Below are 16,093 nucleotides of genomic sequence, written 5' to 3'. Positions count from 1 at the left end.
GGGGATTGAAGCACCTTCCTCTACTACCTGAGCAAAGCCACCCCATGTTCGTCTGTGCACAGATTTCTTTCAATACAGTATTATCACAATTGTGCAAAAATACAGGCATGAAAGCTTAAAGTGCGTGATCACAATAAAGGTGACGTTCAGAGACTGACTGAGTGATCTGAGAACATCACTGCCTTCATTTACTTGCTGCTATGGATGCAGGAATAACACAGTTATGCAGTTACTTTCTCAGTCTGCTAGAGCCTCCACTTGAACGCAAGAACCTTCATTTATCTTCTCAAACGGAATTCAAAATGTTTTTCACAAATTGAAGGATTAAGATATAAATCGTAGAAGCATCGATCCACACATTCAAAGAAGAACAACCCAACAAACTCTTCATAAAACTCCAAGAGATATGAAAATCTTTATTTCTGTCTATTCTGTGTTGTTAATAACATCACATCTTCACATAGTAGCAAAAACATATTAAAAAACATTAATCTCAATATGCATACTGTACTTCAAGTTTCTCTCATGGAAAGGCCAGTGTTACTTTTATAGTATCCTTTCCATAAATATAAATATCTTTACCCATGTAGTGGAATGTTTATTTTATCTTTTCATTTTAGTTAAACGAGCACAAGTATAATGTGACCACATTCACTTTTATCAGGACAAGCTGCACCACCCAGGTGGTTAGCATACAATAACACTGCCTTGATCTCAAAGCTTCTTGCTAACTGTACTTTTTCTCTTTAAGTAAGGATACTGAAAGTGTAAGCAGTGGAATACGGTCACATCACGTGCTTAAGGTTGTGTTAGCACTGATAATTCCTTCACAGTTCTTTAAAGATGCTGAAGTCATCATATCAGCTGTAAATGCAGCGTTACACAGCACATGGAACACAGCTGCTGTCCTTACGCTATACTTTCAAGCATCACACTTTCTTACTGACCAGTTTATTTCCACTTTTATGCTCTAGTATGGTGTGACTGAATGAAGTCAGCAAACCAAATTCTGGTCATCTGAGGATGAGAAAAAAACTTGCATGAAATGGGAAGAATGAGATGAAGATGGCTCCTATGTTTTAGACGTGGCACTGTTTCTGCCGTTGTAAGTATGCTAAAGCTCGAAAGACACATTAAAAGTCTGACACTTCACTCTTCAGCTGGAGCGTCCATCAAGTTTTACATTCCAGGTTTCCTCGTTGGGATTACGACTCAGACGATGATGTGAAAAATTAGTTATTACATTAAACCCATAAAATCAACACTGCAAAAAAAAGCCGTGCACTTCACAGAACAGCTTTCTATGGCCGAGCAGCTCCTGCAGGTGTAAGGTGTAGGTGTCACAGCACTCCGGTCCAAATAGTTTATGTGCAGCATGCAGACAGAAAATGGCTTTACAGAATATGACTGAATGTTGAGGCACCAAAACACACTCAGTCATTTCTGTGCAGTGTCAGTCTGCCCCACTCAGTCTGATCAAGAAGAAAACCTGACTCAGTACGATGATGTCCCGAGGCCATGTTCAGGTTATTCTCCCGTCCACACTGAGCGGGCAGATCAGCGGAGTCTGCATTAGCTTTAACAGAAAGGTCTGATTTAAGCAGGTAAGATGAATAGACAAGAAAAGCTAGAAAACTTTATCAACTATAACCCCAACGAGGACCTTGACAGGTGTCTTGTGTACAGGTGAAGGCTGAACAGTCAGCAGGATCCCTTCCTAACATTTGTCATTCCCAGCATTGAACCGTTTCCTGGCACAGCCTCAGTGAAACAGAGCATCGTTTCTACACCGCAGTTACAGACAGGCTGTGCTTTTCTTTGGTAACACCGTCCAAGGAGAAGCCCCGCCTCCTCTCTCAGTAGCTGCTTTCGTGTCCTGTCAGGATGTACAGGCTGCTCAGTGCTGACGGGTCATCAGTCGGTGTGCTCTGAAGGATGATGTCTCTGCACATTGTCAGCAAATGAGAAGGAGAGAAGTTGTAAAGCAGAACCAGAGAAAGGCAGTACTAACCTAAAGCCAGTGCCTCCACCTGCTGCTACTCCTCCCACCTCTAGTACTAACACTACTCTACTGACTGGGTTTTACTCCTGTTCCTGCTCATCACCATGCCTACTACTTTTTTAAACTTTATGATAAGTGTGAACATTTACACAACAGCATACAAACAAGTTTAAAGTAGAAAAAAGGAAGCAAAGAGCTGAGAAATACTTAAAAAACATAACACAGAAGCAAAATAAACCTTTATGAGGATTCCTTCTACACCCAGTTTGAGTAAAATTAACTGAAACACAAGGAAAGAAGATAAGATCCACTAAATAAGGGTTGGCACAGTTGTACAATAATACTTAGTACTGGCAGCCACCAGCGCTAAGCCTCAGCCTCCCAGTAGACACACCTATGGTACCGATTTAAAATCCTACATGTCTTTGTTCTCAGGTTATCACGTTCACAAACTTTGGTGTCCACGCTATTTGCCTGCCAGGCTGACAATGATTTAGATCACAGAAATCCAACAACATGTTTAAGCTGTTATTCCTGGTTTCACAGTGGAAAACTCCGGGTAACTTCCATTATCTTTGCTCCTGTATAAGACTTTCCTGAATGCTAAGGTTTGGTCTTCCACGTGAAATTCAGTACTTTTGTTTCAGTTTCATTAATGATGCATTGATTTTGGACATCTATGTAATATATATGTGATACACGACAGTCTTTGAGTCCGTCCTTCTCATATATAATCCCACCGTTTTTGCACTTCAGATGATTCCAGTAATGACTGATTTTTTTAAAAAAAGTGAAATATTTCTAATGAACTCACCACGATTCATATTTCAAACTTCATTAAAAGCTACTGGATCAACAGGGCTGTCTGGATTTTTTAGTAATATAATATAGTAATATATTATTATTAGTTTTAATTGTTTAGTCAAAAATCAATTCCAGACTGCTCTGAAAGAAATCAAAAAGAAAAGGACATTTTCTGAAGACTGAGTTTTAATGCCAGATATCTATACGATCCAAATGTAAACACACACACTTGTAGTTACTGGAATTATTCATTTTCGCAGGTTGTGTGTCAATTGTTTGAGAGAACCTGGTGTTAATGTCCCCTCCCCCCACAAAGTGCTGAGGGTATTATCAGGATGTCCTAAAAGCTCTCAGTTAATCCAAAATGCTGCAGCGAGAGTCCTGACAGGGACTAGAAACAGAACATTTATTGGCTCCCTGTTTTATCCAGAATGAAAGAGTCAAAATCCTCACACACAAGGTTTTTGAATAATCAGCCCCTGTCTTATCTTAATGACCTTATAGTACCATATCACCCCATTAGAGCACTTCACTCTGAGTATTTAAAAGTAAAATGGGAGCCAGACCCTTCGGTTTCCAGGCCCCTCTTGGTAAATGGTAAATGGACCGGTTCTTATATAGTGCTTTTCTACTCTGAGCACTCAAAGCGCTTGCCTCATTCACCCGTTCACACCCATTCATACTCTGACGGATGCACCGGAGAGCAGCTTTCATGCAGGATATCTGGCATGCAGACGGGGAGTAGGTGACCTGCTCCCCCACCTGAGCTACAGCCGCCACTTCTGTGGAACCAGCTTCCAGTTTGGGTTTGGGAGACAGACACCCTCTCTACTTTTAAGACTAGGATTAAAACTTTCCTTTCTTCCCTGAATCCTCCCTTAGTTAGCCTAAGTCTAGGCCGCTGGCGGGTTCCCGTGATGCACCAAGTGTTTATTCTTCAGTCACCCTTTTCACTCACTATCTGTTTATACACCTCTCTGCATTCAATCATTAGTTGAGAATATTCTCTGGCTCTCTTCCCCAATTGTCTCTGTCCCCTCTTCCTCCTCTCACCCCCCAACCGATCGCAGCAGATACCCGCCCCTCGCTGAGCCTGATTCAGGTTTCCTCCTGCTAAAAGGGAGTTTTTCACCTTTGTGCACCATAATTACAGGGTCTTTACCTTACAATATACAGTGTGTTGAAGTGGCTATTGTTGTGATTTGGCACTAGCATAAAGAAAATTAGCACTAAGGAAAGCAGTTTTCTGTACAAAGTGTCAGGTAGACAGTAGTTGGTAACTTTAATGGCTGGGTTTTTTTTGAGGGCTGCATTCAAACACATAGGCTGCATTTCCTAAATCCTTGGATCTGAGTAACCAACAGAACAAACACTCTAGTGTGACTCCTGCTTTAATGCTACCATTAATGCTAGGAGTATTCATGCTTCTTCCACATGCTACTCTGAAAATCACTTCCAGGTCACTTAACAATAGTATCAAGAAAAATACTATCCTGATTACTTCTGATGTACTAGGATTACTAGTTTCTCACAGTGATTGATAACTCTTGTCAGCATACTGTTAACATACCTGTTTGTTCCCAGAACTCTGAACACACGACTCTCATCTGTAATTTCTTGTGTTACCTGCACATAAAGTGAAAATTCACATGTGTAATGACTTAGAACAAATATGATAAGCACATGATACGAGCTCAGCCAACGTTGGATGAATTTACTAGTTCATCACCTCATCTGAATGGAAACTCCTCCCTTTGAGGCCATGCTTCCAGAACGCCAGCACACTGTCCTGCAAGCAGACTGACAGAACAGGAGGTGTCACTCAGCTTTCAGGACAGACATCAGCTCTCATTCACTCTGTTTGTCACATCATTATTTATACCTAGTGTTTCAATGGGGAAGTCAAAGACTATTTCTGCAGCCAGCTGTCTGGATGGAAGGCCTTGCAGGTTCACGATCTTTACAGTTCCTGTCCAAACGGTACACGGATTGAGAATGAGCACGAAAGACATTTGAAGGATTCACAATATGTGAGGGGACTTACTTTCCAAGGTGATGAGAACAGTGTCTCGGTCCAGCTGGGTTACCTGCACAGCTCTGAGTGCTCCACTATCTCCTGATGCACGGAAACAAGGAAGCTTGCTGAAACAAGTTGAAGGCTGAAGCTTCAGGAAGTCAGCAGAGAAACACAGAAACGGTCCTACCTGGCACTGGAACAGGAGCGCCGTTCAGCTCTATAATATCAAACCTGAGCTGTTTGCCGGTTGGTGGTTTATCATTACTACAGTCTCTCACTCCAACACACAGCTGAGGAAACTCATCTGTTGCCAACACCAGCAGTTCAAATATCGGAAGAGAATCTGGGAGCCTGATGGCGAGTTGCTGTGAAACAGTCATGAAGAAAAAACAAGAAACAAAACAAGAAAAACTAAATAAATTCTCATGGATGGTTAAGTGATGCTTGTTAAACCTGAGCTGAACCTGTTCATACAACCTTCCAAAACAGCACAACAGAATTCTTGTATGATTAGTAAATCTTGAGATTAAAGATTAACCGATACCATCCATCCATCCATCCATCCACCCATCCACCCCGTACGTCCATCCACCCGTCCATCCATCCATCCACCCCGTCCATCCACCCATCCATCCACCCGTCGGCCCATCCATCCATCCATCCGTCCGTCCATCCATCCATCCATCCATCCATCCAACTATCCGTCCATCCATCCATCCATGCATCCATGCATCTGTCCGTCCATCCACCCATCCACCCCGTCCATCCATCCATCCACCCATCCATCCATCCATCCATCCATCATGCATCCATCCGTCCATCAATCCATCCATCCGTCCGTCCATCCGTCCATCCATCCATGCATCCGTCCATCCATGCATCCATCCATCCATCCATGTGTCCGTCCGTCCATGCATCCGTCCATCCGTCCGTCCATCCATCCGACTGTCCATCCATCCATCCGTCCGCCCATCCATCCATCCATCCACCCGTCCATGCGTCCGTCCGTCCATCCATCCATCCATGCATCCATCCGTCCATGCATCCATCTGTCCATCCATCCATCCATCCATGCATCCGTCCGTCTACTTCCGCTTATCCTTTTTCAGGGTGGCGGGGGGCTGGAGCCTGCCCCTGCTGTCTTAGGGCGAGAGGCGGGGTGCACCCTGGACAGGTAGCCAGATTGTGGCAGGGCTAACACATAGACACAGACAACCATTCGCACACATTCACACCTATGGGCAATTTAGCGTTTCCAATGAACCTGTCCCCACTAACTGCACGTCTTTGGACTGATGCCACTTTGCCATAATGTTGTGACACAGGCGTGTTTCTCCTAGCAGCACTGTGTCAGGACTGCAGACGGGCTTACCACAGAGCTAATAGTTCTCACAATACATACGTTGTCTTCATGAAATGTGCAAGACATGCACAAAAAACCTGTCAATTAGTCTGCTATGTGACCTAATGGTGCATGCTGGCTTTGAACTGTGTGCTGATAACACTGTTCCTGTAGCCCAGAAAACACATGGTAACCATTCAGTTACACGAGCTTGGACCCAGAGAAGGTGCTGTTGGTGTTTTTGGACAGCGTTTATACAGCGTTTCTTTTATTTAGTCTCTAAAATCTTGTTGGGCTTGAATAAAAAGTATGCATATGTTATTAAAAAAAAACAATGACATGCTTCAGATTCTGATATGCTGTCTGTCTGCTTTTATGTAATTCAGGTCTAATGACTGGTTTGCATTGTGGAAATAGGGTTAGAGTTAGAAAGGAAGACATTTATTCAGGTGGCAAGTTCAACATATCTGTACAAACCTTTAGATGCATGAACTTCTGAAGAGGCTCGTACCACAAGAGTAAAACCAGGCCAGATGGGACAGCCCCGCACAGAAATGTGCTATCTGTGTATGGGTTTCTTGCTGAAACACAGAGAGCAGGACTAAGTGTCTGCAGTTGTTCTCCGTGAACAAACAGACTGACCAGAGTAACTCAGCACTGCTTACCTACACTGCACCTCCTACAACCTTTAGTGTCAGGAATCTTTACAGATATGGCAAACTTTCTGTGGCCAACAGAGAATATCCAGGTCAGAACAAGCAGACAAATCCCACTATTTGGGTTTACAGTATCCTCCTTCCTCAAAATCAGGTGGTAGCATCATACATCACATAATTAATACTGCTACAGCTCCTGTTTCCCTGCATCTGTGATGGCGTGTCGTACCTGAGACTCATCCGCTCCGTGAGGCGGTTGGTGCTGAGCGACAGGCTGCTGTGTTTCTTGTGCAGATGTCCTTTCTGTTCAAACAGAGCTGGCAGGCTGTGCGAGTAAAGCTGGGACTACGACTTCCCTGCAGGATGGAACCTTTTAGAGCAGCATATTATCGAGTGGACACAATGTTCTCCGTTTGTGTCACGCTGTTTGTTACCTGATACGGACATCAGCACATTGTTCATAACATATAGCCATATACATCGCTGAGGGAGGAGCTGTGGGGAGAGGGAAAAGACAAGCAGTTCACTGACACTTCAAACATCCAGCTTCACTCATCAGACTGTTCCAGAAACACCATTTCCTGGTTTTCAGTGCTCCTCCTTTCATCAGGAGCTGCACTCCTTACTCAGATTTTTCAGGGTGATGCGATTAACGACTTGCACTTTTCTGTTATTACTTGCATTTTTATACAATGCTCTTCTACTCTGACTGACACTTTTGAACTACCAGCTTAACCGCACATCACTCTATTCTACTTCACATTCACGTCCAGTTACACATGTCTGCATGAATTCTGCACGCACGTTTGCACTACAAGCTGCACACAAACACGTGCACACACATGCGCACACTCTCGTGCACATATCCATGATTTACTCCAAACCTAACCTTCAGTGCTTTTTAACTTCCAACCCCTTCAGTGGAAGCATCGGGAGAAGTTTGCCAGATTTAGGGTTTGCAGTGTTATTTGTTCACATGTTTGTGTTCTGGCTTGTTTCTAACATTACCACAGTTACTACTGTCACAAGTCAGCGAAGCATCGACTGGTTTTAAGGAGGGTCGCTCCTTACTGGGGTTATATTGTCATAGTAACTTATGCTGCAGACCTAACCTGCTCTGGACCGAGTTATTCCTCCTGCACGTCTGTGCACGGATAGTTGACCATCTTATGAATCTAGCCACTTGACCTTTGACCCATTTCAGTATAAGATATTGTGACAGTATTAGTCTTAGCTGACTTTCCTTCGTGTTTCTAATGTTCTTGTGTTACTAGTAGCCCCGATGTTTCCCCTGTCTGACCTCTGTCTCGTCTATGTGTTACTCGGTTTTCTGGTGTGTCTTGTTTTTGTCCGTCTTCCCTCCTTTTCCTCTCATCACCATCATCTGTGTCCAATCATTTTAGCCAGTATCTTGATCCCCATCTGTTCATCTTTGTTCTAATCCCTGTTTTGTAGCATGTAGCATGTCTTCCACACACAGCTCCTGCCTCTGTGCTCATTTTGGGATTCTGTTTTGTTGTTGGCTAATTTTGTGGACAGCTAAAGTTAAAGCCTTGGTTTTGCTTTGCTGCCTTTCCCTTGGTGCTTTGCAAATAAGTCGTCTTTCCAATAACTTGACCAGAATGGAGAACAATGAAACGTATTAAAATGTTACCAATTATACTCATTAAACACAGGACATGTAATAAAGGATTAAGGCCAGTTAACTTGAGTGGACAGCATGGCTGTAAAAGCATTAAACACATGTGAGAGAATTACAAACTTACCTTCTCTAATGTATCTTCATGAAGTTCATTAAGGTTCAGTGTGTAGATGCCTTCTTCTGCCCCAAGAATAAGATACTGATCTAAGTAGGAAAAGTGTTTATATAAGAAATTTCCATCAGCACCAAACACAGACACCATTACCATCACACCAGGTTCAGAAACAGACACCAGACCTGCTTTCACTTTGGCTGCTATCCCCATTAAGAGTGCCTCTTTGTGCTACAATGTCAGACAACAGCACGCACATGACCCATGCTGTGTGCCAGCACCTGGCCACAGTGTCACATCACATTTATTGTGACATATTGAAGGAGTTCAGTGCATGTGTCAAACGTGCACACGTAACTGGTAAGAAAGTGACTTTATTAAAGAGCATCTCTGCACAACAAGACCATCTTTAAAGAGAACACAGCCACATTTAAATCACTTACACTTTTCCTTTCAATAAGAAGTCTCTGTTTCATCGTACCTTGCAGAAATGAACTGTCTCCTCACATTAATGTAAACCTGCAATAAACCTGCTGCTGTAAGATTCCTGAGAACAAGCTCTCATTACTCCATTATGAAGTAAAAATAGAACCATAGACCAAACCACTGACCTCTTGTTTTGGGAAAAATCCAGGTGACGGCGCAGTTGATTTTTAGAGGGCAGCCATTGAAGACTTTAGAGAAGCAGGCTCCCATCTACAGAAGCAGCAGAGCAACTGAATCACGTATGGTCTGGCATGTTTAGACTGACTGAGTTCAGGTATGTTATCTTTCCAACAAAACCAAACTGTATTATGCTTTTATTCAAAGTTGCACAGGTTATTTTGTCTGTGAAGGTTCACAGTCATCCAGGTCATGGTAATCTAAGGAGCTTTGTCTCCCAATAGGGCTTAAAAATCTGGGACTCTTCATCAACTGCTCTTAGAACTGAAGAAGCTTCTCAGATGAGAGATGCAACATCACAACTCTTTGTTTTTCAAGCTCCTTAGATCACAGACCAGTTTGCACATGAGTTACTCTAAAAGTGAGGAAGTAGTGAGAAGGTGCAGAGGTTTGTGGAATCTGCTGGCAGGACGCAGCCATTAAAACACACTGTTATATGTGAGGAAGCACATCACGTTAGTCATGAGAGCTTTGTTGAAGGGCATAAAATGTTAAACTTCACACTTACATGGACTTGAGGGGTGGGAGGAAGGCCATGACAATCAGCGCTCTAAAATGTCAAAGGTTACAAATAAAAAATGTTATTATTTTTTTGTCACAAATCAGCATTTTGACTGTTACACGGTGTGTAGTCTGACACCTTTAAAGGATCCGATCATTAGGAAGTTATAAGGTTAGCAAATCACACGGGCTGATATGCCGAGGGAGACGTTTGGCTTCCACTTACATCGTCCTTCGTCTTCCTCCTCAGTGTGCTCCATTCTGGTGATAGTGGGGTCTCTCGTTTGGGTGAGGAAGCAGTAGTAACCAACTCTGCTGTCACAGCGCCCTCCGCTGGCCGACACGGTTCACTGCAGCCCTTTGTGATGTCCTGAGTGGCCGAGCACCTGGCCAAGGCTAAAAGAGAAAGAGATTTTGTGGGACTCATTCTGAGCTTGGTCAGCTTAAAGTGGAACTATTACGGACGTTTCCAGTTCTATCTTATTTTACGGCGCCTTGATGTAGACCACCACTTTATAGTGTATCTGAAAAAACACCTGTTAGCTCTCGTCTCTTTGAGGTCCTCCTGTCTCCCCTACAGGAGAACAACAGTGCGTTTACTCATCTTATATTTGCGAACGTATTTAATAGTTGGATTCAACGTTTACTTGCATATTGAGGTCAGCATGTTCAGGACGTAGCGCACGCCATTCACTAATTGGAGGATTGATGCTCCACTCTGATTGGGCAAGATACTAAACCCAAAGTTGCTCTCTGATGTGTTCATCAGAGTGTGAATGTTACACAGACAGCACAGGGTAGAGAAAACTGCTTGGACGAATGAGATGAAAGGGTCCATTTACCATAGCTGAACTTAATTGTACATTTTGGAGGGTTTTAAATGTGAACAGTGTGATGACGTTTCCAGTGTTGGTGTGTAGCAACTACTGACTCTGTGCCCTATCAAACTGTCTGCAATAATAGCAATATTAAAGTTCCACATCACGACATCAGTGATATAGCAAAACCATGCATTTACATTCATTAGTGTACAAAACAACAAGAAAGCACAGTGTGTCAACCTGAAAAAGCAGATACTCTGACAAAGTACAGAGTTTACTAAAATACGCAAGAAAACTGCTCCTGCTAAAGATGGAAACACCTTTAGCACCTTTAGCTCGAGTACAACCAGATTACGATGGCCCACAAGGAGCAGACACCAGCGGTTTGGAATCTGAGACGTAAACCAAACAAATGACTCAACCAAGCATCACTAGCTGCACACCATGTGACGGAAAGGCAAACGATGGTGATACGATTAGTTTGTGGTAAAGCAGGACTTTAAGATACAACATCCCAGGTAGAAAAAAACCTTTTTATTATGTGATGATATTGTGGAGTTAGAAGGTTGATTTACTTTTTTGTTAAAGTGTTATATGTTATGTTTTGAGTTTTCTTAGGATACTTTTGTCCTTAGATTTGTCTAATTCTGTGTCACTGCTTTGCAGTCTAACTCTGCTGATGCAGCCACATTGTAACAATTCAATTTAATTTGTATATCAACAAATCATCCCAACATTTGCCTCAAGGTGCTTAATAGTGTAAGGTAAAAAACCCTACAATAATACAGATAAAACAGAAAACCCCAACAATCAGATGACCCCCTATGAGCAAGCACTTTGGCAAGAGTGGGAAGGAAAAACTCTCTTTTAACAGGAAGAAACCTCCGACAGAACCAGGCTCAGGGAGGGGCGGGGCCATCTGCTGCCACCGGTTGGGGAGAGAGAAGCCAACTTAAAAGGATAAATGTGGCGGCAAATAGTCTATATCTGGCAAAGCTGAGAATAAAACTGGATACCGGAGAGAAAACCTTTGCAACATTAACAGAGGCCGCACCGCCGCTGAAAGAGCTCGGAGTCAGAACAGGGCGTGGAGAAAGAGAGTGCATCGAAGAGGAGCTGAAGGAAGGCTGGAGAAGCAACAGGGAGGCAGCGTTGTCAGCATCAGACCCTCAGGGCCTTATGCAGGAAGAACTCTAAATTAACTAAATTCCAGAGTGACTTGAATATATGTTGATTGATATGTAGAAAGGGACAAAAGAAAGAAGAAATCGAGACAAAGAAGTAAGACGCACACAACATACAATGGATGTTTTGTTTCTGCCAAAACATCGATGTAGATACGTCTCAGATACTAAAATGTCCCATATTAACAAACGATATATTTCATAAAGTCCAGACGGAGGAGACGTTTAGGTTTAATATGAGTGGATTACACTCAACGAGACCTCTTTAACACAGCAGTGTGATACTGGTTACACAGGTCTGTACCCAAAAAACTGCATAGGATTTTTTGACTGTTTCTTATAGATTTTTACTCACTGAAACCGGAAAAATATTTAAAAATTCCATCATGTCAGGTTTTCTTGTACAATTTCCCTTTTTAAACTGAAATCTGGTATCCTATACTTGAGTCAAAAACCATATCCAATAATGATTTTGTACATTTATTTAATATTTCTAAGCGTGAGACTCAAGAGAAATACAAACAGAAAATGCGAGGAATTGAGGGGTGTCAGTCGGGGGGTTTGGCGGTGGGAGGAGCTCAGATGGTCACGTGCCAACAGGTTTATTTTGTTCATAGTGAAAGGTAAGGACTCACTGGCTGGTATAAGCATGTTTTGACGTGTTTGCTGTGGCATTAGGAGTGAGTATAAACAAGCCTGCTATCAGATTTGTTCATGCATCTGTATCAGCCACACTCGTGTTTTAGTTTTGTTTTATGGCTCCAAGAGGTTGTGTCATTTCTCCAGACAACTTTTCTTTTATTTGTGCTGAATACACTGTTAAAAGTCAACAAAGGAACATAAGGGATTTTGTGAAGAAAGTTTATTTTGCTTACTTCAAGCTGAAACTTTGGGAATGAGACAAACCACAGGCTCCTCACAAGGTGTGCAGAAGATGTGAGGAAGATCCTCGTTTGTGGTTTAACCTCCTAAGACCCAAACTCTTCCACGACATGCATTTTTAATTTCTCTTTGATATTTGGGCATATTGGGGCCCGATGAATGTAAAAACAAAGAATTTCCAGATTTTTTTTTTTTTACCTTATTTTTGTTTTTAAGAAAAATGAGAGCCACAAATGAGGATATTCATTTAAAATTTTGATAGAACAGTAGCAGTATAATGTCCTCGTAAGTGGATATCAGGCCCATGTAGAGCAAAATTGAGTATTTTGTTCAAAATAACCAAAAATGTGATGTCCACATATGTGGACGGCAGGTCCTAGGAGGTTAAGGGTAAGAAAAACTATGATGTGGTGAGAACAGCAGAACCACACTACTGATCGGTAGATGTAAGAGGCTTTAACACTAAAAATAAATAGAACATATCTTACCCAAACCTTAGCTCAGTTATCCGTCCAGTGCCTCATACCTCAGAAATACCTGTTCCACACCCACCTTCAAGTTTGGACGAATCTAACTCAGATTTTTCTGTTGATGAGGGACCCCAAACATTTTCTCAGAGCGAGCTTAATGATCTAGTTTAGGTTTAGGCCTTTCTAAAGATGGAGCCGAATTGACAAGACTCCTGATGCTTTGCAAAAAAACTCTACGTGATGGAGGGAAATGGAGACCATTTTTGGATTCAGCACCCTAAAAAATAGAAAAATTTACCAAAAATATCCCACGCAGCTGAAATTATTATTTTTTTTTTGCAGACCTGTGTTATTTGTGGAATAAGTATTATCTGAAACAGAACATCATGTACCGCAAAAAGGGACCCCAGACCTGATTAAAGACATCTTCTCTCCCCTTAACTCTGCACATGTGCTGTTCATATGAAGCCATTTTAGTAGTTTGTTCAGTTCATTCCTTAAAACAACACGAGTTAGATGATGCAGTATTATCCTGCAACCTGTCATAACAGCCAGACGCACCCAGAGCCTTCGTCTTCCAGAAAGATTAATGCTGTCAGGTAACAGACCCCGGACACACAACGCTGGAGACTTAGAGAGATTAGGATGAAAATGATCATTCAAAAGGTTAACATGTGTTTTCCACATGCATACAGCATATGAACTAAAGTCCTGGCTTCTTTCTGACATTTCCAGCAGGTGCTGGAATAACTCCTGGATACTTGATGGAGGGTCTGGGTTAGTGTTCAGATCAGATCAAGGTCCAGCTGATGAATTCCTGCCCTAGCCCACGCATCCCACTTGAACGCTTTCTTACCAATTAATCATTTCTTGTTATACCAGACAGAGGCTCGAGAGGTAAGACAGGGATTAGTGTTGATGTACTGGTGAGCTCTAAACTAAGCCTAAACTGGATCTTTAAACGTTGCTGGTCTTCCCCTCTGAGTGAAAAAGGCCTCTAAAGGTCACTAGGCACTAAGCTTTCCTCAATCACCACCTATGATGACTTCTCCTCAGGAGAGTTATTCATCTTAACTGAGAGAGAGAAAATGGATAATGGTACCAGACCACCTTGAATAATGGTAACCCGCCACTATCTCTGACAGCATATACGTTGGACTGATTAAAGGACGGCCTTTTGCCTGCCCACATATAACCCTCCACACATGTATTATAAAGCTTTAGCAGGTTATGTGGGACCAATAAGCCTGTTATGTATGGACTACAAAGTTTTCACATCCATCTAAGCCAGAACTCAAAACTATATAAAGAAACTACTGAAACGGGACTAAATGGGATTCATTAACAGCCGTCAAGTTGCCAACAATATAAGGAAAGCTCTAATTTACAAATCGCCTTTAATGTTTCTTAGCTTGGATGCTGAGAAAGGATTAGAGCGAGTGGGCTGGGTATTGCTGGAACAAACACTGATAACAATGGGATTTGGAGAAACATTTGCTACATGGATCAACACTCTCTATATAAAGATCCTAGGAGGTCAAAGGTCACAGTTAACGAATGCTACTCTGATTTCTTCAAAATAGAAAGGAGCATGAGGCAGGGGGATTCTTTATCACTCATCCTCTTTGCGATAAGTATAGAAGCCCTGGCCGAAGCCATACGCTGTAATAAACAAATCCAAAGAACAGAGGAGGAAGGAGGAATAACCAACTTCTTTCTATTCCAACACTTATGAAATCTACATATGTATGGTTCAGTCTCAGGATACAATGAATCAGAGGCAATGATGATATCTGGGGACTGGCCTATGCAAATGAATGAAAGGGTTTCCTTCTGCTGGCCCAGACAAGGATTTAGGTATCTGGGAATTACACTCACAGCAAAATCCAAGCAATTATTTGAAGCCAATTACAATAAGCTCATTAGACAAATAAACAAAGATATAACACGATGGGATATTCTGCCCCTCTCTTTATTTAGAAGACTTGAAAGCTTGGAAACAATGGAGTCTCCAGCACCGTCTCCAGATTTAAACCCCATGTAACTGGTTTGGGATGAGCTGGTTTGGGAAAGCAAAGCAACCTACAAGGTCCACATTTATGGGACCTTCTGCAGCAGATATGGGAGAATATTTGATTTCTATTGTAGAAAGAATGCTACAGGTGTGTTCAGCTGTTATATCTGCCAAAGGGGGCGACTGATGAGTCAAAGTTTAGAACACATTTTGGTCTATTACTATATTCCATGATTTCTTTTTTTAAGTCCAGTTGCTTATTTATACTATGCTTTCATTTCAGACATTAAACTGCATAATTTTCAATAACAAACTGGAAGAACTGGGGTGTTCTCAAACTTTTGACTGGTAGTTTATGTCATTGATTGTGACCGTTCTGGAATCATTGACTGGATACTTTAACTACAGAGAGCTCTTTTACTTTGACATGTTGTATGACGTTCATTAAATAATCCTTAACAACTACACACTTAAAAGTTAATATAGCAGTTAGTATAACTTTCCCCTCTGAAGGAGCTTTATTTAAAGCTGCGGACGTTTACAGAAGCCTAACAAGACGCACTACCCAGTATATAAAGACATCACCGGGATCACATATGTTTACCTCACTGTCTGAAATAGTCTGATACAAACATCTGAAACTGCAACATTATATGAACAGAAGTTAGAAGAAAAAGTGTCTGTTTAAAGGCATAGCTGAGGTCTAATGTTGTGATGAGTACCTGTGGTGGAGTCAGCCGTGACAGCGCTGTCTGGGCCCAGTGTACAGGTCGGTCTCGGTGTAAGATCTTTGTCCTCTGTGTTGGGAGTCAAAGAGCTGAAGGCTGGCAGTGAGGCCGTAGATGGACTGAACACACTGCTCTTTCTGCCTCCCTGAGAAACACCATCAAACATGTTACTAACTACAAATACACATTACTGTATGTGACAAGGCTGATGTGCATGGGAATGTTGCTCCCATGGTTTTATACTGAACACATTTC

At 42.1% G+C, this 16,093-nt stretch overlaps 1 protein-coding gene across 1 annotated transcript in view; it reads right to left on the bottom strand.

Annotated features, from left to right (window-relative positions):
* Positions 1-487: 487 nt before the first annotated feature.
* Positions 488-16,093, bottom strand: part of LOC116331603 (mitogen-activated protein kinase kinase kinase kinase 2-like) — a 42,283-nt gene continuing 26,677 nt past the window's right edge. Inside the window, 15 exon segments of the mRNA XM_039609273.1 lie at positions 488-1,944; positions 4,377-4,432; positions 4,536-4,606; positions 4,689-4,775; positions 4,851-4,922; positions 5,011-5,188; positions 6,643-6,746; positions 6,831-6,889; positions 7,051-7,177; positions 7,256-7,316; positions 8,588-8,667; positions 9,187-9,271; positions 9,747-9,788; positions 9,966-10,135; positions 15,833-15,983. Coding sequence (XP_039465207.1) covers positions 1,857-1,944; positions 4,377-4,432; positions 4,536-4,606; positions 4,689-4,775; positions 4,851-4,922; positions 5,011-5,188; positions 6,643-6,746; positions 6,831-6,889; positions 7,051-7,177; positions 7,256-7,316; positions 8,588-8,667; positions 9,187-9,271; positions 9,747-9,788; positions 9,966-10,135; positions 15,833-15,983 — 1,431 coding nt within the window. The 3' untranslated portion in view covers positions 488-1,856.

The sequence above is a fragment of the Oreochromis aureus genome, linkage group 3 (genome assembly GCF_013358895.1).
Source record: "Oreochromis aureus strain Israel breed Guangdong linkage group 3, ZZ_aureus, whole genome shotgun sequence".
NCBI classification, from domain to species: domain Eukaryota; kingdom Metazoa; phylum Chordata; class Actinopteri; order Cichliformes; family Cichlidae; genus Oreochromis; species Oreochromis aureus.
This window is presented reverse-complemented; position numbering and strand designations above follow the sequence as displayed.